A 24,996-nucleotide genomic window follows, 5' to 3' on the forward strand; every position below is an offset into this window, starting at 1 on the left:
CAGTCTTTTTTCCTTGGGCGACAAACAGCCACAGAATCTCTTCAGAGGAAAGAGTCAACGGGACGGCCTACAAGTTATTGCTCCTGCTAGTGAGGGGATGGATGTTTGGGGGGGGTGTTATTGGATCGACGGTGGCAGAGAGGAAAAGAAATGCTGGAAAAGAGAGAGAGAGTCCCCCTCCTCCTCGCTTCAAGCCTTAGCCACCAGCTGTCTTACAGCCTCAGAAACCATTAGGCCTTTTTTTCTCCCCTTTTTACCCCATTAAAGAAGTCAGACTGTGGAACATGACATAATATATAATCTCACCACTAACAAGGGAATCCAGCTCTTAAATTGCCGCTCACTTTTCCCTTTCAAAGCCCTCCCTAAACATACACACAACCGCTGTCAATCAGTGAACCTTTACTTTCCCCGGGAAAAAGCAGCTCCTGAGCACAACACCGACGCAAACACGCACAAAAAGACTCTAAACGCCATGATTATTCCTGTCACAGATTAGAGCAGCGCTTCTAATTGAAGATTATACTGAAGGATTATTAGTGCGGCTACTGAGCTGGAGACGATTATTTGCAGCTGCCGCCTCAGAAGCTGAGCGGCGAGCGACAACCCGTGCTTGTGCCACCCGAGCGAGTGCAGGCAGGCGGGGAGGGAAGGAGGCAGGCAATGGGTGATGAGGTGGGGTGGGTGCAGCGTTATTCACTCTTTCCATTAGTCTAATAAATACAGCTCTCTTGTGACATCTCTGTCAAGCAGGCAGAAAGCCCAACTTTCCCAGAGGGAGAAGCGATGGAGGCATCGAGGAGGGGAAAAGGGAAGAAAAAGATAAAATCAGACAAGTAGCACAGGAGAAATTATACACAAGCTTTTACAGAGGAGAAAAAGGACAAAAAATGAGACCAATTGAGCTCCAGAAAGCCCACACAGTGAGTGGTAATTGAGCAGGAGAGTGAAAAAGAGATATAAAGGGAGAAACAGCAGCTAAAAGAAGGAACTGGAAAGATGACATGCCAGGATTTTGACGTAGCTGGTTCATTCATGGACTCTTCAACCCCAGCACCTGTGTGTGATGTAATATGACATCTCTCTCGCTCTCCGTTTCTCCCTCCCTTCCCCATTCTCCATCCCCAGAGATTTCTGGCCGGGCCTCGTACACGTCGCTCTACTTTGGTGGGAGATCATATCTAACTGGAGCTGGCCTCTGGCACTCCTACAATGTCCTGTAAAATACAGCTCCATCAACCACTTACGGCTTTTGAAGGAGCCTGACTCCTGACCACCAGAGATAGTTGGATTGCTCCTGAGAAGAGAGAGGGGTGTATGAATGAAAGACCAGGGGGGGAAAAGGGGGAGATCAGGGGTTTTGGCCTGCCCTACAGTGAAACTGCTGCACTATTTCCCCAGCAGCACTTTGAGCCTGACTGGATCGTCAGGACACTTGATTTCTCTGCTCCACTTATCTATTTTCATTACAAAAACCACCGTCAAGGCAAAAGGGTCAGATGTTGGGTTGAAACAGAGATGAGCTGACAGGCTGACAGACTGTAAAAGCTGTCATTTAGAGGAGGAAAATGCTGAAATGTGTTTTGGTTGAGCCAAATGATTTTTTCCCCGTCTCCCACGCACATAAAATTACTCTATGGTCATTTTTATTCCTCATTTAATCATTATTTCTTTTGTTATTATTCCCTGTGTTTATTTCGAAGCCTGACAACATTGAAATTTTCAACAGTGATTCCATTATTATTATGCTCTATATGGTCTACAAATCACATGAGAAGAAGAAAACCACAGACTGATCCAATCATCCATGCAGCTCAAGCATGAAAAAACAGCATTTCTCTGTTCTACAGACCTCCAATAAGTATTAGAAACACATCAGTAATCCACACTCTTGCACTGGGTGACATATTTCTCCATTACCATAAACAATGGCAGTATGTTTACTTCATATCAATACCACAGACACAGCGCTGCTTCTGGAAATACTAAGTAATATTTCTGAACCAATGGCTGAAAAGTGACCCAGGCTTAAACAGTACCTACTCCTTTCTCAGATACACAAATTTAACACCACATTGTTGTCTGCAATAGGAACCTATGGGTGCGCTGCCTGTTGGTCTGACCCAACAAGGTCATCAGACAAGACACAGACACCAAACACTGCACATCACCACAAACACACCATCCCCACTGTGAAGCACAGTGGTGGCAGCATCATGCTGTTGGGATGGTTCTTGACAGCCAGCCCTGGAAGGCTCTTAAAGATAGAGGGTCAAAGGTTCACAGAAATGGTTTTAAGAAAACAAGTTAAATGTTCTGGAGTGGCCGAGTCAAAGTCCAGACCTCAATCAAACAGAGACAAAGCTTGAGCAGTTTTGCAAAGAAGAATGGAGTAAAATTACAGTGTCCAGATGTTTGAGTCTGATTGAGACCTATCCACACAGACTCAGTGCTGTGGGTGCAGCTAAACAAACAGCTACTAAATACTGACTTGGAGGAGGTGAATATTTATTAATAAAGGTTTTTTGTTTGTTTATGGCAAAAAAGCTGAATTATATTGACTATGATTGCTTATAAAATCAATAAAAAGGAAAAGGGGGTGAATACTCTCTATAGGAACTGTACCTTTGAAAAAGAAATCTTCCGCTGTAATTGGATGAACTTTCAGTCTGTCTTGTTCGTTGTAGGCCAATCAGGGCAACAAGAAATTTAATGGGCATCTGCAGCACCACAGAGACCTTTTCCTGGTAGCTGCTAACTATTACTGGAACCAGTTGGTGAAACAAACTCATACCAAAGGAGGACAGGAGAACTGCAACAACATCTTTTCTGCCAAGAAAAGCCTCAATGCAATTCTTTGCTGTTCTGTTAACAAAGACATGTGGTCCAATTTGGATAAAACTGCAGCTGTAGCGACATCCAAGCTAATCACTCCACCAACAGTCATTGTATATATCGACTTACAGTACAACTAAACCCCACCAGTAATTATTACTAACCCATGCACAGGCTGTTGGGGAGAAGAGAAATAATGTTTTTGGCTAAAGAAAGCTTTCAGTGCTGTTCTTTGCTCTTTTTTAAATAAAGGAATGCAGTCCAATTCTGATGAAAACTGCTGCTATACTCTAGCTATATCTGAACTAATCCCTACACTGGCAGCAGCTATTGGTCGCAGCTTGCAGTACAACTCAACGCTAAACCCTAAGCTACAAGCCTTGTTCTCTTCAAATGATGCTGATTGGTTGGTTCTCAGTCCTGGCAATCGTTTCAGATTGGAGCTCTGCAAGATGGATCTGCCTGATGACAGACATGGAATTATTTTGCCTCCTGGAGCTGGTTCCAATTTGGAGAAGACTGAAAAATAACTGTTGAGGGTCTTAGCTTGGCTTTACACACTTACATTACTGTCCTGGTTGAATTGGCCCACCAACAACATTGCATAACAATAAAGGCTCGTATCATTTTAATCCTCTGAACCCTGAGTTTTTTTGTTTTTTGTTTTTTTAATCCAGTGTGTCTCGCCTGGACTTTTTGACTTAAAAGCTTGTAAAACATCAACCTTTTGGTGCACAGTCAAGCTCTAAATATCATTTCCTTCCAGGACAATCTGGACTGTAAGAATATTTGTGCTACAATTAAATCACTTAAATAAAAAAAGTTATGGGACAACAGAGACAAAACAAGAAAAAACTAAACTCAAAGATGTATATGTGTGACACACAGTAAACAGTAACGACTAAGATTTTTTTTCTTCGCACAAACTTGTATCTCGTGGGGACCATTAAGTGAAAAAAAATAATTCTGTGAAAAAAAAAATGCTCAAAATATTGACATCTTTGAACTGGCTGAATTTGAGCCATTATTCAAAGCAGTTCCTGTCTGCAGAGACACAGAGGGCCACATCACAGCCTCGCTGTGTCTCTTTCTCTCCATTATGGGGCTATTCAGGCCATCTCAAGAGTAAAGATGTGCACGGTTTATCAAAGCATGACGCGGAAACGGAGCAGTCTACCATTGGTTACCCATGTGACAAAACAATATGGCGGATAGCATTAGCCGCTAGTAGCAAAAACAATCAAATAAATAGATTAAAAAACTGATAAAAAGATGTTCATTATCAGAGTGACTGGTGTAGATTTATTCATGAAAAAACCCTGGAAAGTCACCCAAGCTCTAAGCTCACTAGTAAAGCTTCTTCAAAGGCATGGATAGCATCACTGGAACTGCACGACTAGCTTCAACTGGGAAAAAAAAGTAAGTGGCTACCGTTTATAGTTTTTGTAACCTGTCTCTCCTCTTGTTGTGTATGGCAATTCTGGTCTCAGAAGACCTTGTGTTCGATTTTTCATGATCTCTTTGAAGGATTTTCTCCACAATTTGCATAAAAGTCTACTCTGACTCATGTATGAGCTGATTATATATGGAAGTCAAGGGTCAATGTAATTGGGCCACAAGTCCACTATGACTCATAGATGAACTGGTAAGATGTTGGTGGTCATAGGTCATAGGTTAATGTCATAGAGCCACATGCTCATCGCCTGCTTATAAGATTTCTGTGAATCACAGGAATGCCCCAAGCCTTTCTTCTTGACCCTCCCTTGTACTCTCACTGTCCAGAAATAGTATACAGTGGAGGCTTATAACTACAACAGCTCTAGTAAAAATTTGAATTCCTGAAGGATAGATTCAAGCAGTATTTGATACCCTCTTTATAAATCTTCAAAATGCTGCATGCAATACCTTTAAATGATCCTACCTGTTGTTACATGCCTGTTTGCTGTTTGGATTCCTCAACCAGCATCCAGCTATTTTCTCCCAACCAGTTTGAGTCTAACCTGCTTTTTGAGTCACATAAAATTCACCCCCAAAAACTTTTAACCAAGTAATAAAAGCTTCTCTGAAATGTGTCCACTGTGTTCTTATCACCTTTGCGCTCATTTCTTTGTTAAAAAAATATTCCTCCTCTTCCACATCCTTCCCATCCTCTCAAGCAGCCATTCATTCATTCAAAGCCTGCGTGCCTGTGTGTTTTAACGGATGGGGTGTCAAACGATAAGGCCCTTATGTGCCGGCGTATTTAACTGAATGAGACAGAAAGCCTGTATGTCTCAGAGCGGGTCAACTGATGGATGCCAGTGAAAGTGAATGGCTGCGACAGATTGTATCTCCTTTCTGCTTTGGTGAAGATGAAGGAGGCGGCGCTTGCACACAACAGTGCAGGGCGCCGGCACTATCTGCTTGAGGAAGGACTCTGGGAACTCTGGAGAAGATGCAGTGAGGATTTTAGCAGGTCTCTGTGTCATGTTTCTCCTCTTCACAAACCCACACAAATTTTCCATGTACACTCTTCCCCTCCTTTTTTCTTTATGCAGTCTCTGAGTAATGGGGACAGATGGCTGGCAGCTTCTTGCTGTTTCTTTGGACTCGTCCATCCCTCCCTCTTTCTCTACCGCCCCTGGTCGCCTACAACTGATGGCTTGGTTGCAGAGACTCTGACAGAATAGCAAAGCAGCCCCTATCTCTCTCTCTCCCTCTCTGCAGGCTGAGGGGTTACGGGGGGGTGGGGGAGTTGGTGGTGGGAGATAGCGGGAGGATTACTGCTGACGGAGAAGAAATGCTGTAGGCTCACAAGTGAGGACAACTGCACATTTCGTGATGTAAGGTGTGTGTTAGCTGCAGGTGTGCGTTCATGCATGCTTTTCTTGTCTCCTCTCCTGGCCGTCCCCGCCTGAGGTACTGTACTGTGTAGGTTCATGAGCTATGACTGCAGAGAAGGACAATGCATGCACAGGGACAAACAAAGGAGACAGGAGAGGCAGGCCTAAAGCTGTCTGACGATACAATAAAGTCGTATAGGCTGTGCATTTATTGGCCTAACAGGATGATTACATCATGTTGAGTAGTTGTTCACACTGACCTATTTATTACTGCTGTCTCTGAGCTGTATTTGATCTGTGTTGTAGCTGCTGTAGTAAAGCTGCAACTCAGCCAATACTGGTGTGTGTGTGATAAAAATGCTTTAATCAGGGTTTTGGTGACATTGATGCAATGCCAGCTCCATTAGGAGTCCGCTTTCTGACTTTCAAAGCACTGAAAGGCTCAATTAAAGTGTTTTGGGCTGTTTTATCTCCCCATGAAAACTATGAAATATTGTGGCACGTGCATTTTGCCCACAAGGAAGTCATTACACAAATCAAAACAAAATATAAACAATAGGTCAGGTCCGCTGTCAATGAAAGCAACGTAACGTAATGAAACATAGAGGTCAGCCAGCAGGAACCACCGAGACTGAAAAATGGAACAAAACAGTGACAGCAAAAAATTGTGGTGCCTTGAAAAAAACACTTGACTATGGCTGAAAAGTTAGTGAACTGCCATAGAGTCTAATAATGCTCTTTCTGTCCATACTTTGAGCTCATTTTTCTGTTTTTCATTCGTTCTCTTAAAGCTTATGGATACGGACCAAGCATTGCAATATTACCAGGGGGGCAGTATTGAACAATGTAGCCAACAGTTCAACCCTGAGTATCAAAATCAGAGACAGAAGAAATTAATAAGGGAAAAAGGTGGAATTAATTAAGTTTTCCGAGGAAACATTGCCAAATATTTAGTCCGTTGTTAGAAAATACAAACATATCAATGATAATAGCTTACCTGAGCACAAAGACAAAGAACTACGAGAGCAAACCTGAGCAGAGGAGAGGCCGTTATTTATACAGTCTACAGGAAAGATGGAGCAGCATGAAAGTGGGTGTAAGTACATGAGAGACAGTGATTTCTAGTAGATTTGTTTCTCAGTGTCCACTCCAGCACAACAAACACACTTAAGTATGAGAGCATAGATGGTTGAAACGTAGCTAAGGGTTTATTTTTATACTTGTGTAGAGCATAAATGCGCCTTTAGATGTCTGATTAGTGTAATTTGGGCTGATAATAGTCAATTAACTCTACTCCTGCTATCTCAGTGATTCATGATTGTAGCTGCATTTTTCTCTTGCCAATTAACAAACAAACTCAAAATCAAACCGACCACTGTGGCACTGGGAAAGTGGATTTTATGCAGGATCAAAAAATGCCATTGCCCAAGCAACAAATACATTTTTTTTTGTTTTTGTTTTAATGCAACAACATTTTCTTAAAAACAAACTGGCGTTCCACCTTCACTGGTGTCTGCCTTGCCTATCCCACCTGCTCATAATAGCCACATCACCTGATGCTAAAACTACAGTCTACCAAAATAAAAGCATCAATCAAAACTCAAAACCAGTGCTTCCCCAAGTATGGGCCAGGGCCCACTGGTGGGCACCAGTGGTACTACAGGTGGTCCAAGAGAAGTCATTTACACTGATGAAAACTCAAATCAAACCAAGAAAAAAAAAAAAAAAAAATCATGTCTTAAATGATCATAAAATACTTGATTACATGTAACTAAACACCGCCAAAAGTCTTAACTCATGTCAATTTATTATTGTTCAAGTTTGATGCATTTAACTGGTGTCACATCTGGTTTTAGATTAACTGATGACACTGTTAAACTTTCTACTATGCCACTTGCTTCCTAATCTTAAGAATATATCAGTGTCTTAAGAAACATGAATACTACTTGGAAGGAGTTTTCTGTGTCACAAAGTAGGGATACATATTAGAAAAGAAAATGTAAGTGACTTGTAGATGCCTGATTAAACCAAAATAAATGTCAATGGCTCATTAAGTGCACTTTTTAACCCCACAAACAAATTCCCAATAATGTTTATGTATCAGAAAGCAAATCTTTGCATTGAAACTCCGTATTTACAGAAAACATATGATATAGAAAAGGTAAATATTTCAGTCTCCTGCTTTAGTTCATCAAGGGTTTTCTGGTGTACCCTAGACAATTTTCAGGTCACAAATCGGGCCGCAGCATACAGAATTTTTGAAAGGCTGATGTAAACAATAACATTAGCAAATCAATCTCCACCAAACAAAATATAATAACAGGTGAATAAAAACTGTAAAATAAGCAAACTACATGGGATAATGTGAAAAGCTCCAACAAAGACATTCACTTAGCAGACATTTTTTCTCTGATTTTCCCCATAACTTCAAGATTGTAGCCTTAAAGTTTTATGTCTTCAGGTTGTTATTACATCAAGATGGATGGAGTGACAGCTGCCTGGGAGTGAAGCCAAAATATAAAGCGATCACCCTACAGGTCATGAACCTTTTCCCCTCCACGTTAACAGATTAGACAAGGGTTGCTAAACACTGGGGCTGTCAAATTATTATACACAATTTCTATAGTTATTGGTGATTAATCCTTTTGTCATATTTTGAAATTTGAAAATTGCTTTGAAATGTGTAATAATTTCTCACACTAAAGGTAAATAACTACTTGTTTGTTTCAGACCTGCTTTTATTTTGAAAGAAAATTATGGCATGGACTTAAACACTGAAAGAAGAACTTGCTAGGATTAAAAAGGAAATAAGGCATAAGTAAAAAGGTAAATGTGACTTATCCACTAAACTCTGAGGATTTTTTAGTGAAATTAGACATTAAGGAGCTGTTGTGTAATTATTTTACATTATTGTAGCTGCAGGGAGACACTTCAGTGACTTAACTTAAGAATGCTCAAATGGACAATAAAATATGTGATTAACTGGATTTAGAAAAATGATGGACTAATTATGGACATTAATCGAACCAGGTTTAATGTATCCCTATTAATACAGATCAAATCCATTTCAGTTAAACCATGACTCTGTCATGCTAGATATGCTGGTTTATGTCCAAGTGCCTATTTTATGGGTTTTTCTGTTTGAATGAATTATTTGATGTAAAAAAAACCCAACAAAAAACAAAACAAAAAACAAAAAAACAGCCACTGTAATATCATGTGTGAGAGCTCTGTTAACAGATGCACCACTTTAGAGCATTTAAACCAGATTAGCAGCATAGAGGAGGAAAGACGAGACTCAAATAAAACCAACAACACAGTCATAGTCTGTTTCGCTGAGGACTGTACTGACCAGGGGTCTTTGACATTTATCTTTAATAAAATATGCTCTTTGGTTTGCAGAAAGGCTGTGATGTCAGTTCTGTGGTTCATTAAGCAGCTCCTTTTTGTGCATCTAGGCCTTAAATCATGTCACAAATGCGATACGTCAGCAATCATTGCGGGGGTATTTTGGCTTCACTTTTGTACAATGGAAGTTGACAGAGCTGCATTGTCCATATTAATGTTAAGTCAATGACTTCTGCAATTATATAGCTTATTTCACCGTTCACCAGGAAATAGGTACATTTTTACATTACCTTTACCTTTACCTTTAAGTAAAAACGATGGCATCATTTCAGCCTTCAACCCTGTTCATGACGTCAGAGGGAAAAAGAATATATCAATAATTTTGCCTTTAGAAAATAAAAAAATCTGCAACACTTTACAAGCATGATACACTTTTAACTTTAATGAAACATTAGCAAATTATTTGTGGATGCTTAGCTAATTGTCTAAGAAGCTTTCTTAATTATTTGTATTTTTTTTATAAAGTGAGCCATAAATGCTTTATTGATGCATCAGTAAAGTATTTATGGCTGTGTTAATGGAAGACATGGTAGTAACGGATTAACTACCAGTTAGTAAATGCTTTATAAATGATGAGCTACCTATTAATAAATGGTTTACTAATGCAGTGGTTCCTAATCTTTTTTCCATTGAGCCCCCCTTCACATATCTAAGAAGAGATGTGGCCCCCCACAACAAACAAGCAAAAAAATGGCTCATTGCTGTTAAAAATACACATAAAATTGAATTGTTTTCATCATTTAAAGCCAAACAAAATAGCCAAAAATACAAGTGTTATTAGCAAAAGACTTTTTTATGAGCCATTCATGTGTTAATATGGTTTTATTAATTTGAATGCGCTAATTTTAACGACCTCAGACCAGACAGACCCTTGCACCCCCACCTGAAATCCCCCCCACACCCCCCACCCCGGGGGGGACCCTGGACCCCAGGTTGAGAACCAAGGTACTAATGTGTCATAAAAGCACTCTTAATTGTGTTGATAAATGACATACAAATTAGTTTATAATACTTTATAGATGGCAAATTAATTAAATGTATTTACTAATGTTTTACTGATACTTAATAGTGTGCAGCTATTATAAAGTGTTTCCAGAGAAATGAGGTTAATATTGGAAATATGTGTTGCTGTATGGTTTCTTTATCTTAATCCTAGTTTGTTTCATCCACCTGCCACTCTTATCTCCACCTGAGATGTCAGCGAGCGAGCAGTGGGTCTGCTCTACTCCATAGCTCTCTTGGTTTTAACGGTCTCTTTCATAATCAACTCTGATAAAGTACCAACAGGAATAGAACATTATTCTGTTGGAAAACACTGATGCCACATCTAATTAGCCCGTTGCTAAAGCAGTGGATCTCCTCTCCAGCTCCACTGCTCAGTCTCGGCCAAACATGCTACCATCCAGCTCACTATGACTACATTCATATCTTCTTTATGAAACATGGCTTACCTGTCACTGAAAATGAAAGGTCTGTCTTAGGCATTTAGCTCCATGCACAGCGATTGTCAAAGCCCCTCAGGACCAAAACAAGCCAGAACAACTTAAACAACACTGTATAAGAAAACTACACAGGTCAAAAGAGGAGACTGATCTTTGCTGCTTGAATGCCAACAATTACTGAGGGATTAACGCTAGCATGGGTATTTTTGTGATGAAAAAGTCTTTGTTTTAAGACAACCTTCACCAAGACATTATCTGGAGGCCATTTCATTGTCATTTGTACGATTCTTGACATCGCTGCTGACAACGATGGGAACTGATTGTGAATAAATACGGTTCTGATCAAACCAAATGGATTTGCCTGCATCCATTAAGCTGTGTTTTCTGACCACCCTGAACCAGTTGTGATTCATCCCACCAGTGGAGGCTAAAAATAGCTGATTTAATGCCAAAAGCGGCTGTTAGCGTCAGTTGGCACTGTGATGCAGGTTGACAGGGTGGATGAAGACAGATGCTGATGATTACAGGTGGCGCAGTGGGGATAATTACGTATAATGTGTGGTTATTTGGGACACAACGCTGGGATGTAGGGAAAATACACGGGACTGAAAATTTAAGATGGGGACAGACTAAACAGCTGGGTTTAAGAATGATGACACAGGAATGGGGGGGATAAAGACGACGACATGAGCTGAATGCTGATAAGGCTTTGGGATGGAAGGAGGAAATAGAGGAACGTACATGGCGGGGGATGAATGCGAAGACAGAGGAGATAAAGGTGAAGCTGCGAACAAGAGATTCGGATCTGAAGACAAGCAAACAAGACATGGTGGCTTACATTTCTGGTCCTTCCAGGTGACGGTGGGCTCAGGTCGACCTACTGCAAGACAGTAGAGGTTTACATTCTCGCCTTCGTTTACCGACACGTTTTTGGAGATATTCACGATCCTGGCCGGCACTGAAAAACAAGAACAGGCTATTAAAATATGACCTCAAAATCCCCTTTTTCTATCATAAATTATTGATGAGGTATGGCCTTACAGCCTGTTAAGGTGGTTAAAGTATGATGCAAATCCCTGCTTCTAAGACAGACAGGCAATCAGCTGATTAATGATCTGTGCCCGAGTGCTTACTGAGCTGTGCAGCAATATGCTTGACCGTCCACTTAAAATGCACTGAATTCTAAATGGCTGCAAATGGGCATTTAAATCTCCTTCTCCTGACATCTAATCTAATTTGATCCTAAAAAAAAAAAATCAACAGGAGGACACGTAAAAGTGGTAGCTGGAATTTCTTACTTTCTAAAGAGAACGACTAATCCCTGAATATAATTCTGCCCCAAAACTTTCAGAGTGTTGAGTGCTATGCATGTATTTAGTTTGATAACAAGATGACCCTTGAATTTAAATAGCCCATTATCATTGTTTTTAATGAGCTTGGCCCTGAGATTGCTTTTTTTGAGCAAGCCACACACCAAGGATCCTATTTTTCTCTATCTTGCTGGAGTTGAATACTTGCCGCGATAAGGCACAGATTGGAGTGGCGCTGAAGCCGCTCCTGCTTGATTTACTGACTTGAGGGTGTAATTATTTTGTGTGATATCAAGCTAGGGCTGAAATTGCAGGCAGCTTGGAATTAGGTATATATGGTCAATCTGTGCCAAGCTTTGGGCCCTGCAGACAAGAGTGTTTGTTTGGCTGCAGTGCGATGTGAAAACTCTGTTAGTAAGCTGCTGACATTGTCTCTGCCACCTGTGAGTCGTGAGCCAGGCCACGTGTTTTCCATTTCAGCAGAATGTACCTAATATATCCTGTTAAAAGTTTTCAGTTTCATTCTGCTGGTGATGCATGACTGCAGTGTGCATCCCACACACTCTGGAATATGCATAAAATCTGACAAATGCAGAGGGAAGAGGTCTGAGATCCATCTTCTGGGCAGTCCTGTGCCAATGCATGATGTCACTCAGGATCAGTCAGACTCTCACTCACTTAGCGGCCAATTTGATGACTGAGACCCAGTCCCGGTCCTGCACTGTCAGTTATTTAGTCGGGCAGTTGGACAGCACCCTTGTGTACCTCATCACCTGGATAAACATCCTCATCCATCTGATGTGCCTCACTTGTAAAGACAAATAACCTAAACTTGCCACATGGAAATGACAAATAGGCTGACTTTCTGGTTGTTTGGCACCTGCAGTATGCACACATGGACCAACCATGACATAGTCAAGTATATACACTTTGGTTTAACCAACCTTCAAAGTTCAAAAACCTTAATAACATCAGCTACTTTATCGCCTATCTTAAATATAATGCGCCTCTGATAAAATGACACCATATGAGATCTTAATTGCTTCCTCTGATGTCAGACCTCAATCATATCTAATAGAGAGCACTGCACTTGGGTGAATGACAAAAATGCTTAATTAGGCATTTAGTGGATGTGTTTATCTGGCTGCTTACAGTGCCATTCCTGCACACATTTTTTCCTTTTTGCAGTCGTAGTGGAAATGAAATCTGCAGCTTCTGTATGAATCAGGGAAAGGAGCCAGCTCCTATAGTTGAGACAGTAAACACCTTTCGAATTACTTCGAGCAGGCTCTTATTAAGTTTCAGCTCAGCTGCTGACCTTGGACGATGAGGTAGACGTGGGCGATGCGGGGCTTGTTGTTGGCTTGGAAGGTGCAGGTGTAAGGCCCCTCGTCGGTTACTTGCACATTTTCGATGTGAATGGAGAAGTCGCTGTTGTTGCTGTTGGCCAGCGTCACGCGTTTGTCCAGCGACCACTTGTCTGTCCCTGTGAAGAGGATGTTGGAGCGGTTCAGCCAGGCCTTGTGGGTCACTTCCTCATCGATCCGACATCTGTGAAACAACAGAAAGTGATCATTATGTTTGGTTTGGACAGGTTTATATTCCTAAAGGACGTGTTAGTATTACTGAGGGTGATTGGTGTACCGTATGTTGAAGAAATGTCAAAGCATTGAAAATCAATCACAGATACAGCAGTTTTACATCTAATAATGCAGAAAACAATGCTTCAGGCAACTTCTAAATAATGCCATCATGTATTCTTGCTCAGTAGTAGACACTCAATTTAAAACCCCATTTCCAAAAGTTGGGGCGCTGTGTAAAATGTAAACAAAAACAGAATGCCATGATTTTTCAAACATAATAAACCCATATATTTTTTACAATATCTGATATTAAAACTGGGACTTTTATCATTTCATATTAGCTCATTTTGAAATTGATAGCAGCAACACATCTCAAAAAAGTAGGGACAGGGCAACAAAAGGCCTGAAAAGTGGTACAAATGAAAAATAGCTGGAGGAGCATTTTGCAATGTATCTCTTGATACTATAACTGGCTGCATAACTGTCTGTGTGTCTGACTGTGTTAATTTGCATGCCACACTGTTGCTTTAATTGTTCTTGATAGCTCTCAGAAGACTTCCTAAAACTGGTGCTATGAAAAAATCATAATATGTACGGATTTACAATAAAATCCAAAAATGTTGGGTTGAGTTATAATACTGTTTTATTTACCCCAGAAGTCGGATACCAGACCTGGGAATGACGCAACATCTGAACTGAATGTGTTGCATTTGCTACAAGATTGTAACTGGGGGTTTCTCCAACTTTCAGTCAGAATTACGAGTTCAGAGCACATTTTTGATGTCAACTCTGATTTTCCTAATTCTGAGATTGAATGACATGCACCATCATTTGGGGACTTCCGCTGCATAACGCACCCATTTTTCTCGTCTTTCAGTCAATAGGTGGCTTTCGTGGCACAGCCCCTTCCCTTTTACAATTCTAAATGTGTACAGAGTTCCAATAAAATCCAAGAATTTTGTGCCAAGTTATCGTTCAGGGACTTCCCCTGTGTAACACATTTTTTTCCCCTTCTCTCAGTTCTTCTTTTATGTCCACAGAGGGCTTTCGCGACACCCTTCCCTTCCCCTTTGCTGCTCTATTACATCCTCAGGTTGCCTTCATGCACAAGGTTTTGAGCTTTGCTGCTTAAGTGTCAGTCTTGAGTGCAGTAGACACTCAGTTCTGACAGACTGAGACTATCAACACTTTCACTTAAGAGTGCCCTTAATCTTTGCCCAGTTGTTCGACTCACTGTCAGAGCAGAGGAAGCCTTGTGCGCTGTGTAATAAGTGCAGCCAGCTCTCTAGGGTTAATTGGCAACAGGTCAGTAACATGACTGGGTACAAAAGGTGCGTTCTAGAGAGGCAGAGTCTCTCAGGAGTTATGATGGGCAGAGGTTCACCAATCAGGAAGAAACTGCATCTAAAAATTGTGGAAAAAATTTCAGAAAAATGTTCCTCAGTGTAAAAATGAGAAGACTTTGAATATCCCACCATCTTCAGTGCATAATATCACCATAAGATTCAGAGAATCTGGAGAAATATCTATGTGCAAGGGAGAAGGGTGAAGGTCGGTGCTGGATTCTCCTGATCTTTGGGCACTCAGGTGGCTCTGCATTATAAACAGGCATGATTATGTACTGGAAATCATTGCATTGACTTAGGAACACTTCCAGAATTCATTGTCAACACAGTTCACCATACTATTCACAAACACAATCAAAAGCTCTATCATGCAAAGAGGGAGACATATGTGAACACATCTTCATCTCTGATGGTATGTGGTTTCATTAGTGTCTATGGCTTGGGCAGCTTACACATCTGAAGAGGAACTATCGATGCTGAAAAGTAGATAGAGATTTTGGAGCAACATATACTCCCATCTATGACAAAGTCTCTTTCAGGGAAGGCCTTGCATAATTCAGCAAGACAATGCTAAACCACATACCACATCCATCACAACAGCATGGCTTCACAGTAGAAGACTCCAGGTGCTTAACTTGCCTACCTTCAGTTCAGACCTTTCAACAGAAGAAAACCTTTGGCACATCATAAAACTAAAAGATCTGACAAAGATGACCCAGGACTGTTGAGCAGCTAGAATCCTACATCAGACAGGAATGGGGCAACATTTATCTCCCAAAACTCCAACAACTGCTCTCCTCACTTCCAAGACCTTTACAGGCTGTTGTGAAAAGAAGAGAGGGTGCTACACAATGATCAGCACAGCCCTGTCCCTATTTTTTGAGTTATGTTGCTGCCATCAAATTCGAAATGAGCTAATACTTTTCATGAAATGGTAAAATTGTATCAGTTTCAACATGTCATACGCTGGTTATGTTCTATTATTAAAAAACTGTGGTTAAGGAGATTTGCAAATCATTGCATTCTGTTTTTATTTACATTTTTCACAGTGCCCCAACATTTTCCTCCTCACTTGCACATGAGAAAAGCTGAGCAGCCTGAGCACCCATATGAAAAAATTACACACTGCAGTCAGAAATTAACATGATAATATGTCAACAGAGTAGACCTTCACACCGTTCTTACCAAAATATCGTAACACAAACTATGCTTCACAAAACCCTTACATTCCTTATACTCTTGTTACAGACCACGAACACTATGCAAACGTAGATCACATTTGAATTGGATGTCATTAAATAAAATCACATATTATCTTTTCTTTATGCTTTCTCCATATAGTCATATGGGAAGAAATGTTTAGTGAAAGCCACAAAGAAAAGGAAACTATGCAACTAATTCAGCAACCTGTGGATTTTAGAATTCATGCCTCTGTTGTTGTCACAAATTGCAAACTGGTTGATTCCTTAATTACTGTAGAACATGCATGTACAATAATGCAATCTATGTAAATAAACCCCTATCTTACATGACTGAGCAGTACATCTCACTAACAAAAAAACAGCGCAATGCTGTAGAAAATTAACATCCATTTTACATGTTTTCTCATTTCTGACCAAAAGACCTCTCACTTTTCTAAATACCAGTGGTTCTCAACTGGCCTCAGGACGCATCACCCACTCCTAAATGAAAAACAGACTTAAATTTCCAAAATGTTCACATGCTCAAATTTATTTAATGAAAAATTCAGCAGTTTGGACCCCAGACTGAACAAGAAGTGGAACATTTAATTTACTCTGGTTCCTATGAAAATATGGACATTTTGTTTGTTTTCTAGAGATATCAACAAATTTAACTTCTCACTGGAGAGCCAACTTTGTTATCATAAGAAACTCAAAATATGTGGAGATTTAAAGAAAGCAACCAAAATCAGTAAAACTAAATGTATGTATGCACAGTATGTCCATTCGGGCTTCCATACATCATGAGATGAATACACTGAGTTCTCAAGAAAACTAGTCATCACTTCGGCTCTGTGTATCTTTGTCTTGCATCATCTGAAATGCACTTTTCAGTCCAAACCCACTAGTAGAGAACCATCTGCATAAATTGTTCACATAAATTGTTATCATTGTTTGAGTTGACATACAAATCTAATTTTGACACCTCAGGGTAGACACACAGGCCTGTCTACAGAAAAACCTAGTGAAAGGGCCCTCCCCAGATGTGGTTTATTAATGATATAAATAAATGTATGTTGGTGCTGGCATCCTGGCTAACAGTGCCCTCATTTTGAAGCTGGGAAGTTTATGAAGCTATCATTGGATTCTGATGTTCAAACAATAATAACCACTCTTATCAGAGGAAGAACAAATTAGTTTGATCTGTTTATGATGTAGTCCGTTATAGCTTTTTGGAAGTTATATTTCTGAAATCAGAATAACCTTTTTTTTTTTGGTAATGTCGACATAATATTAGTAAAGTAGACTTCATAGCTAGGGCATTATAAGCAGAAATAAGTGGTGAAAAGCAGTTAAAGAGTGGCAAAAATAGGTTAAAAGAGGCAAATATGGGCTAAAAATGCAAATATTGGTTAAGAAAGGAAAAGTGGCAAAAAAAAGCAGTAAAAATGGTGAAAAGTTATTAAAAGTCGCAACAATGGGCAGTAAAAAATGATGAAGGGCTTGGGCCAGAAACGTCACATGTGGTGATAATCTTCATTAAATACGCTTCTGGTGTGTGGACCTATTTTTCTTTTTTGCTTGATACACTTTTTGGTTCAGCTTTACTGGATTTGCGTGTCTTTGAATTTTTTTGACAGTAAAAAATGGTGAAAAGTTGTTAAAAGTGGCAAGAAAGGGCAGTAAAAAAATGTGAAAAGTGGTTAAAAGTGGAAAAAAAAAGGTGGCTCAAGTACTGAAAAGGGTTTGAAGTTGTGAACATTGACTAAAAGTGGCAAATTGGGTTAAATGTGGGAAGAAATGTGCCAGAATAGGTGGAAAAAGTGATGAAAAGGGGTTAAAAAGTGGCATGTATAATTTTTAGCATCATAACCCAATAAAAGCTCCAAACACTTCTCAGCTCTAAAATGAATGGAACTGTTAGCCAGGATCAATCAATGGTAGTGATCCAACACATATACACTGATATGATCAATAAATCACTACTGGGGAGGGCCCTTTCATTTGGTTTGGCAGGGGCCCAGCCAACTCTGTGGCTAGGTGGCTAAGCCTGACACTCAGGTATTACTCAAGGAATATAATGCAATCATTTCAGTGCTTCTGCCCCACTGAGAACCACATCTGGTCCAAGAATGTGAAAAACAGGCCTTTTTTAATCTCTGTCTTGTAGTTATTTTCTTTTTAAATAAAAAATGTAATTATTTTGAAGCTTTGCCCTTCTGTTTTCAACCACAAAAAAACAAAATCCCCTTATACTTGAACTTTTAAACAAAACTTTAATAAATCCTCATACATCATTTTTAAATATCTGTTTCAGAAACTCATCTATCACGACTAAAAGACACACGCACCTTTTTGCACAAAGCACAGTTTCACTCTTCTCCACTGATCCAACACTACAATGGCACCCCTTTTGCTCTGCTCTGTGAGACAGTAACTGCACGCCATTTCTCTACACTCATTTATTCTATTTTTCTTTATTTTCCATCTGTCTGCAACCTCTTGGGTAACACAGAGCAAATGTGTCACTCTGTATCACAGGTGGAGCTAAATAGGTCAGATTCTAAAAAAGAAAACACGCTGAGATGAGCTGAAGCAAAGCATTTAAATAGAGCATTTCATAAGGATTTATTATAAGCACTTATTGCATTTGCAAATGATTTACAATGAAAAATTAAAAATCAGAAGTAAATGTGATAACCCCAAACTGGCTGCAAGCTTCATGGCATGAGTAATGATTAAAAAATGAAATGAATGTGTCGGAAAATGAGAATCTATTTCAAATTAGGTACTACAGTAGGGTTTTTGTAGATCAATATAATCTAAATCTATTGTTCTAAAGGGGTCTGGAGAGCCTCGAGAGGTTTAGTGTGGGCTGAATGTTCTTATCTTGGCCACTAGATGTCCTTACCCAGCTTCATCCAGCTGTGAGGACATGCCTCTGTAATCCTCATGTTTAATTAAAATGACCTGGATATGTTTCACTGTTGAGGTATATCTTAGATCACCTGCCAAGTGGCTTGCAGTAACAGCACAGTGAATAACAGAAACACAGTGCAGGTAAGCCTGGAAGGGTTTGACAATCAGGCACCAAGTCAGCATGCTGATATTTGAGTTGACACATTGACCCGAGGGCCAAACCACTTAACCACCCTCCTGGAAAATTAAATAAAAAAGAGGAAACAAACATAGTTTTGTTTAAGATTTGGTTTGTAGCTGGCGGGTTTATGAGAAGATATAAAAAAAAAAACCTCATCAGAATTTATTATGTGTGTACAAACAGTCTGCTGAACTATTTTTAAAATTAATCACTTTTCCGCTCATGATGTTGCTACAGGACTGCAAGCCTGGAGGAAATGAGCACCATAATAGCATCAAATGTGGCTCGTCTTAATGGCCCGCATCAAAGCTAAAACACTAGCATTGTCTCAAGCACAACACAAGCATTTGTGCCACATGGGCAATAGTGATTTTACATGAAAATTGAGTTTATTTACAGTGTTTTCTTTGTCAGCTCTTTTGCTCTCTGCTTACACACACATTTGATTACAAGCTACAACATCACATCTCTGCAGATGATGCCACGCAATATGCCGTGAAATCAAACTTCTATAACCACACATAGAGTTGCTGCGAGTAAAGTTTAAAGCAGTGCTCCCCAATTTTGTCGAGTTAGACGGCCATATGGGGCTGAAAGCTGCACAAGCCTGAGGGGTCATGCTATGGTTCACAGGAGAGTAAAGCTGGAAAACATATGTCTGCTACAAAAAGGTTTCCTTTCTCAGACTTTGATGTAATCTTTGTGCTTTTTCATGTACGTTACTTGTGGGGCTCTTGAATGTCTTCTCTAAAATACACTCAGAGGGAACAATTAGCCTTTGGTTGAACCTGTGGAAAAAAGGGAGGCTATTGGCTGTGCTTGATTTTAACAGCCAAAAAGATTGGGAACGAGTGGTTTAAGAGAGAGATGAGGATTTAGCACTAACATGGAAATAGTCTTAATGTTCTTTACAATAGTAAGTCCAGGAAGCTGGCCTCAATTTTTAAAGCCTAGAAGAAAAGACGCAGCAACTTAACTTAACCTCAACAAAGTGCTCATTAAAGCTCCTGTAAGGAACTTTAAGTTTGTGTGGATTTGGCACGCTCTGTGGTCAAAGATGAACGTTTATCTTGTCATACATGCCCAGTCAGTTTTTTTCTGTTAAAAATCTCTTCCTGCTGTGTCTAAAACAGAAATTCCCTCACCAGGGGCTCTCAATCAAAACAACACAACATAACAGGTCGAGGCCCTCTGCTCAGCTACGTGCACCTCAGCTGTTTAATCCTTGTCTTGGACTGAGGACTCTGTTCAACACTTCAAAAGGTGAATTTATTAAACAGTTAACGAAAGTTTTGGATTCACTGACAAATTTCACATAGTGTGAGAGAAAAGCTGCTGAAAGTGGTCTTGCTGGTTAATGCTACAAGCTACTCACAAACCAGAATGGACATCTTTAACAGCTTTTCTCACATGGTTTGTAGGATTTATTAATGAAACAAAAAAACATTGGTTCTTTGCTCAGTAAACAATGTGTATGAACTTCTAATGGACTCTGACAGCCATTGTAACAAGACATGACCCTTTAAAATCATAAAAATGACTCTACTGATGAGCCACAGCCTTGCAAACAAATGTTATGCTAGCTAGTGAGATAACTTAAACATATAATCGTCCATTTGTAAAATATTTCATTTGAATCCATACCCTGTTTCCTGACCAAAGTGACTAGATTTTTTAAATATTATTGCGGGCAACACACTACAGGATTTTAAGCCCGATTTGAGGCAAGATTTGCCTCCCCCGACAATCGTGGGGGCGTATCCCGAGAGAAGTCTCGTCACAAACAACTGTCTGTCTGAGTAGTCTGCATATGTGTGGTGTTAACACGATTGTTTTACAGCTCCAAATCGCATTGTAGCCTCCAAAATCCCAAATCGTAAATATCAAAGGTGTTTGATATTTACGATTCTAGGTCGTAGTGCCACTGACAGAGTACCCACAACAACCAATGAGAGCGAGCAGACCGGGTAGCGTCACAGCCAGATCATACGTACTTTCACCACTCACAACCATGAACACAACTGTACCTTCATTTCAGCCAGGATTTCATCCTGAGTCTTTCCTTTGTATTATGATTTTTACTTCACCTGTAACGCATGCCAGGACAGCGTGCTGTGGAGGGACAGCAAGAAGGTATCAACAGACATCCATGTTTTGATTTTTTTTTCTGCAGTCATGTGATCACGTGAGGTCGTAGGCAGGTCTGCAGGTGTGTGGTCTCCAGTGATCTGATAGTCTGGCTGAGTCATCTAGTGTGTGTGTTAAGAGGATTAAAGGTGAAAAATCTTTGGAAATTGTCCTGAAGTCTGTGGTCTCTCACAGTTTTAAAATCATTTCAGATTAAAAAATCGTCTAGTGTGTGGCCAGCCTAAGTTCTTCCTTATATATTTATCTAGTTGAAAGCTATTTAGCTAGTTTCTTTTTTGCTTCTCTTTCTCCATCTCCTCTGTGCCTTCTCCCTTATGTCCTTTCTAGATTCTTCCTAAAACAGTTTAAATTTATACGGGGTTAATATCAATGTTCATTTACCTTTTTCTAAAATAGCAAAATGTTAAACTTTTTCTCTTTCAAATAAAGGGACTGCCTGGGGTTAGCTGTTACCCATTTACTCTGTGCTATTTTTTGACAGTTTAACATGCTAGCTATCTTTGAACCATTTTGTCTTGCCAGGACTTTTTGTCTTACGAGCATGTAAAACATCAACCATGTGATGCATGGTCCATCTATAAACATACTTTTTTCAGGACGACCTGGGATTTCAGAATATATTTGCTGCCGTAATGCCACTTGAATTTTTACTATACGAAATTAAAACTTGCAGATTTTTATGTGTGACACAGTAAACAATGATGACTTAGACTTTCTTCTTTTTGCACAAACTTGCCCTCCCATCGCTTTGGGACCACAAAGTGAAAAAATAATCATTCTGTGACAGAAGTCTTCAAAATGTTCACATATTTACAAAACAAACAAACAAAAAAAAAAACATTTGAGCCATTATTCAAAGCAGTTTCTGTTGGCAGTGACACAGAGGGCCACATCACAGGCTCTCTGTCTCTCTTTTTCTCCATACAGAGCTATTCAGGCCATCTCCTCATTGAGACAAACACAGTTTGGCAAAGCATGACATGAGGACGGAACAGCCTTCCACTGGTTGTCACAGCCTGTGTGACAACCATTGTGGTAAAACAACATGGTAGCTAATGCTAAGCTAGTAACAGAAACAATTGAAAAATCAATTAAAAATGGATATAAAAATGGATAAACAGATGATCAGTGTCAGAGGTACTGGTGTGGATTTCATCTTTTAAGTGATCAAGTTCCAGGCTCACTACAGAAGAGTCTGTACAGGCTACAAAGGCATGGAAAGTGTCATTAGAAATTTAAAATGGAGGGCTTCCAGAAGTAAAAAAGTACATGGCTAAGATTTATAGTTTAAAGTTTATTTTTTGTAATTTTTTGTAACCTGTCTCTGTTTTTGTCTTAAATGACAACATTGATCTCAGAGGGTTTACTGTGAGCAAGCACATTTTTTGGAAAGCTGAGTTCAATTACACCAAGGCCTGATTCCCACCAGACCTGTTGAATTAGGATTTTACTTAAATAGAACCTGTCTGACAAAGCGGAGTCACATAAAATATTTAAAAAAGCAAACAATCCTTTACATCTATCAGTATGAAAAAAAATTACAAAGCAATTTCTAAGGCGTCGGACTCCAGTGAAACACAGTGAGAGCCATTACCTACAAGTGGAGAAAACTTGGAACAGTGGTGAACCTTCCAAGATGTGGCCAGCCTACCAAAATTACTCCAAAAACAGTTCAATGGCTCATCCAGGAGGTAACAGAAGAGCCAAGAACAACATCTAAAGACCTGCAGGCCTCACTTGACTCAGTTAAGGTCAGTGTTCATGATTTACCAATAAGAAAGACACTTGCCAAAAAAACAAACATATTTTAAGCTATATTAATATTGCTATATGTTAGCTTATAACTTTGCACTGTAAACACTTTCTGTAAATGTTATAATTTATAATGTGTATCTCAAACTTTTTGTTTAACTGTTTACTGTTGCTCAAAACAGCTTAATTCTAACACCTCTGGTAAAGTTAGCAAGCTAGTTTGTGAGTTTTGCTCCATTATATTTGCTGCTTTAAGGAATGCTGCCTTACCTCGGCCTCACAAAACAGTTTTATCCCAACATTTCTAGTAAAGTTAGCATGCTACTTTGTGAGTTTTGCTCCATTATCCTTGCTGCTATAGGGTCTGTCTCCTCTGCTTACCTCTCTCCTGGATTTCCTTCCTCTGGGGTAGCCTATTTCCAAATAACACTTCTGCTCAGCTCTCCTGACACCAAACTAAGGGTGACATTGAACATGTAAATTGCACCACTGGTGCATTCAGGGTAATTCTACCAATGTAAAACATGTAAATAAATTTCATAGATTAAATTTCTCCACAACATCAGTTAAAATGCTTCAGGCAACATACTTTGATGATGATATAGATTTGCATCTTGTGTCTTTGATTTTTTTCCACACTTTGAGAGTGACATGCTGTTGTTAACAAATATTGACAGAGCTTTTCTGTGCTTTGCAATAACATATTTTATTTTACTGGAAGGCCCACTCTGCTTTCAAGGGACAAAAAGGGACTTAAAGAGGAATTTGCTCAGGGATTTTTCAAGGTGTAGGCTTAGAGGTGATGAAAGTGGTGTTGACTTTTTCTTCTTTTCTGTCAAGCCAGGTCACGTCGATGCAGAGGGGAAAAAACAAGTTTTTCTGCTTGGTTGTGGGAAAGCTGTGACTTTACTGCTGAAAGCTTTGGCCAAACTGACCTCACAACAATTATTGTTACATTTTAGTGGAAGAAAATGGTGAACAGACGGGGAGGACTGCAGCGTCATCTGACAGGTATTAGCATTTTAATGAGCTATAAGACAGACAGAAGTGGAAAATATGGCACAATGTGGGATGCCTAATTGAAGTTATGTGACAGAGGATTGGCAATTAAAGCGGCGTGACAGGTGGGTGGTGGGGGTACAAACAAGTTTTCCATGTAATTAATAAGTGCAGGTGTAGGATCAAGAGTTACCTCAAAGTGACGCTTTCTCCTTCCAACACTGTAATGTTGTCCGGCAGGTGTCCGAATTCTGCTGCGTGCACACTGGACCCTGCCAAGAAAAACCAGAGAAGAGAGCAATGAGCATCCAATAACGGGACCAGACGCTCCACAGGCGTTCATCAATCTCAGGTCGGGGGTGTTTTGACGTGGGCTCGCTCACCAAACAGGCTGGGCCGGGGATGCGCTCTGCATCCTGCTTACTTATTTCTGAAGGAAAGTAATAAATATACTAAACAAAAGAGTCACAATGTCTGCACTGACCCCCGTACTTGAATAATGATTTGGTTTTACCCCGCATTCTGGTGCGCCGCGCGTTCATTGAACAGCACTGATAATGAGCCAAGGGAAGAGGATTCACGCGGAGCTGCCGGAGCGTGAAATGAAGGGACAGCAGAAGGGATGCTCATCCTGCCTACCAATACACACACACATACTCGGGGAAAAGAGGCACATGCTTACAAAATCACAAAGTACAGACACATCCTAAGAGCTATTAGCTGAAGAGGGAATACAAACTTTGCATCTGTGAGGTGTGATTCAGAAACTTTGAAACATTTTCATTTTGGGGAACCTGCTTGGACTGCAAACAAAGATAACCAAAGACCTTTTATTTTGGCAGTCATATTTCCTGCTGACGCTGCCCAGCAAGACACCTGGCTCTGCCCGTCTCCTCTCTGCCAAATCACCGCACGACACCAGATACCTCAGCTTGTGTCCCCCCTATCTCCCACCATCTCTGTCTCCCTACGTCTGCATGATGACCTCAATATCTCAATAGTGGTGGTCTAGCCTTAAGGTTTAATAAATGGTGACTTTATGAAACTAAAGCTGCTGGAGCACCTCAAGC

At 40.1% G+C, this 24,996-nt stretch overlaps 1 protein-coding gene across 1 annotated transcript in view; it reads right to left on the minus strand.

Annotated features, from left to right (window-relative positions):
• Window positions 1–24,996, minus strand: part of iglon5 (IgLON family member 5) — a 226,212-nt gene that overhangs the window by 16,301 nt on the left and 184,915 nt on the right. The window contains exons 2-4 of the mRNA XM_041792624.1: window positions 24,120–24,198; window positions 13,136–13,368; window positions 11,346–11,465 (exon numbers count right to left, since the gene is read on the minus strand). Of these exons, the coding sequence (XP_041648558.1) occupies window positions 11,346–11,465; window positions 13,136–13,368; window positions 24,120–24,198 (432 nt within the window). The remainder of the gene's footprint in view (window positions 1–11,345; window positions 11,466–13,135; window positions 13,369–24,119; window positions 24,199–24,996) is intronic.

Source organism: Cheilinus undulatus, linkage group 8, assembly GCF_018320785.1.
Source record: "Cheilinus undulatus linkage group 8, ASM1832078v1, whole genome shotgun sequence".
Classification (NCBI taxonomy): Eukaryota; Metazoa; Chordata; class Actinopteri; order Labriformes; family Labridae; genus Cheilinus; species Cheilinus undulatus.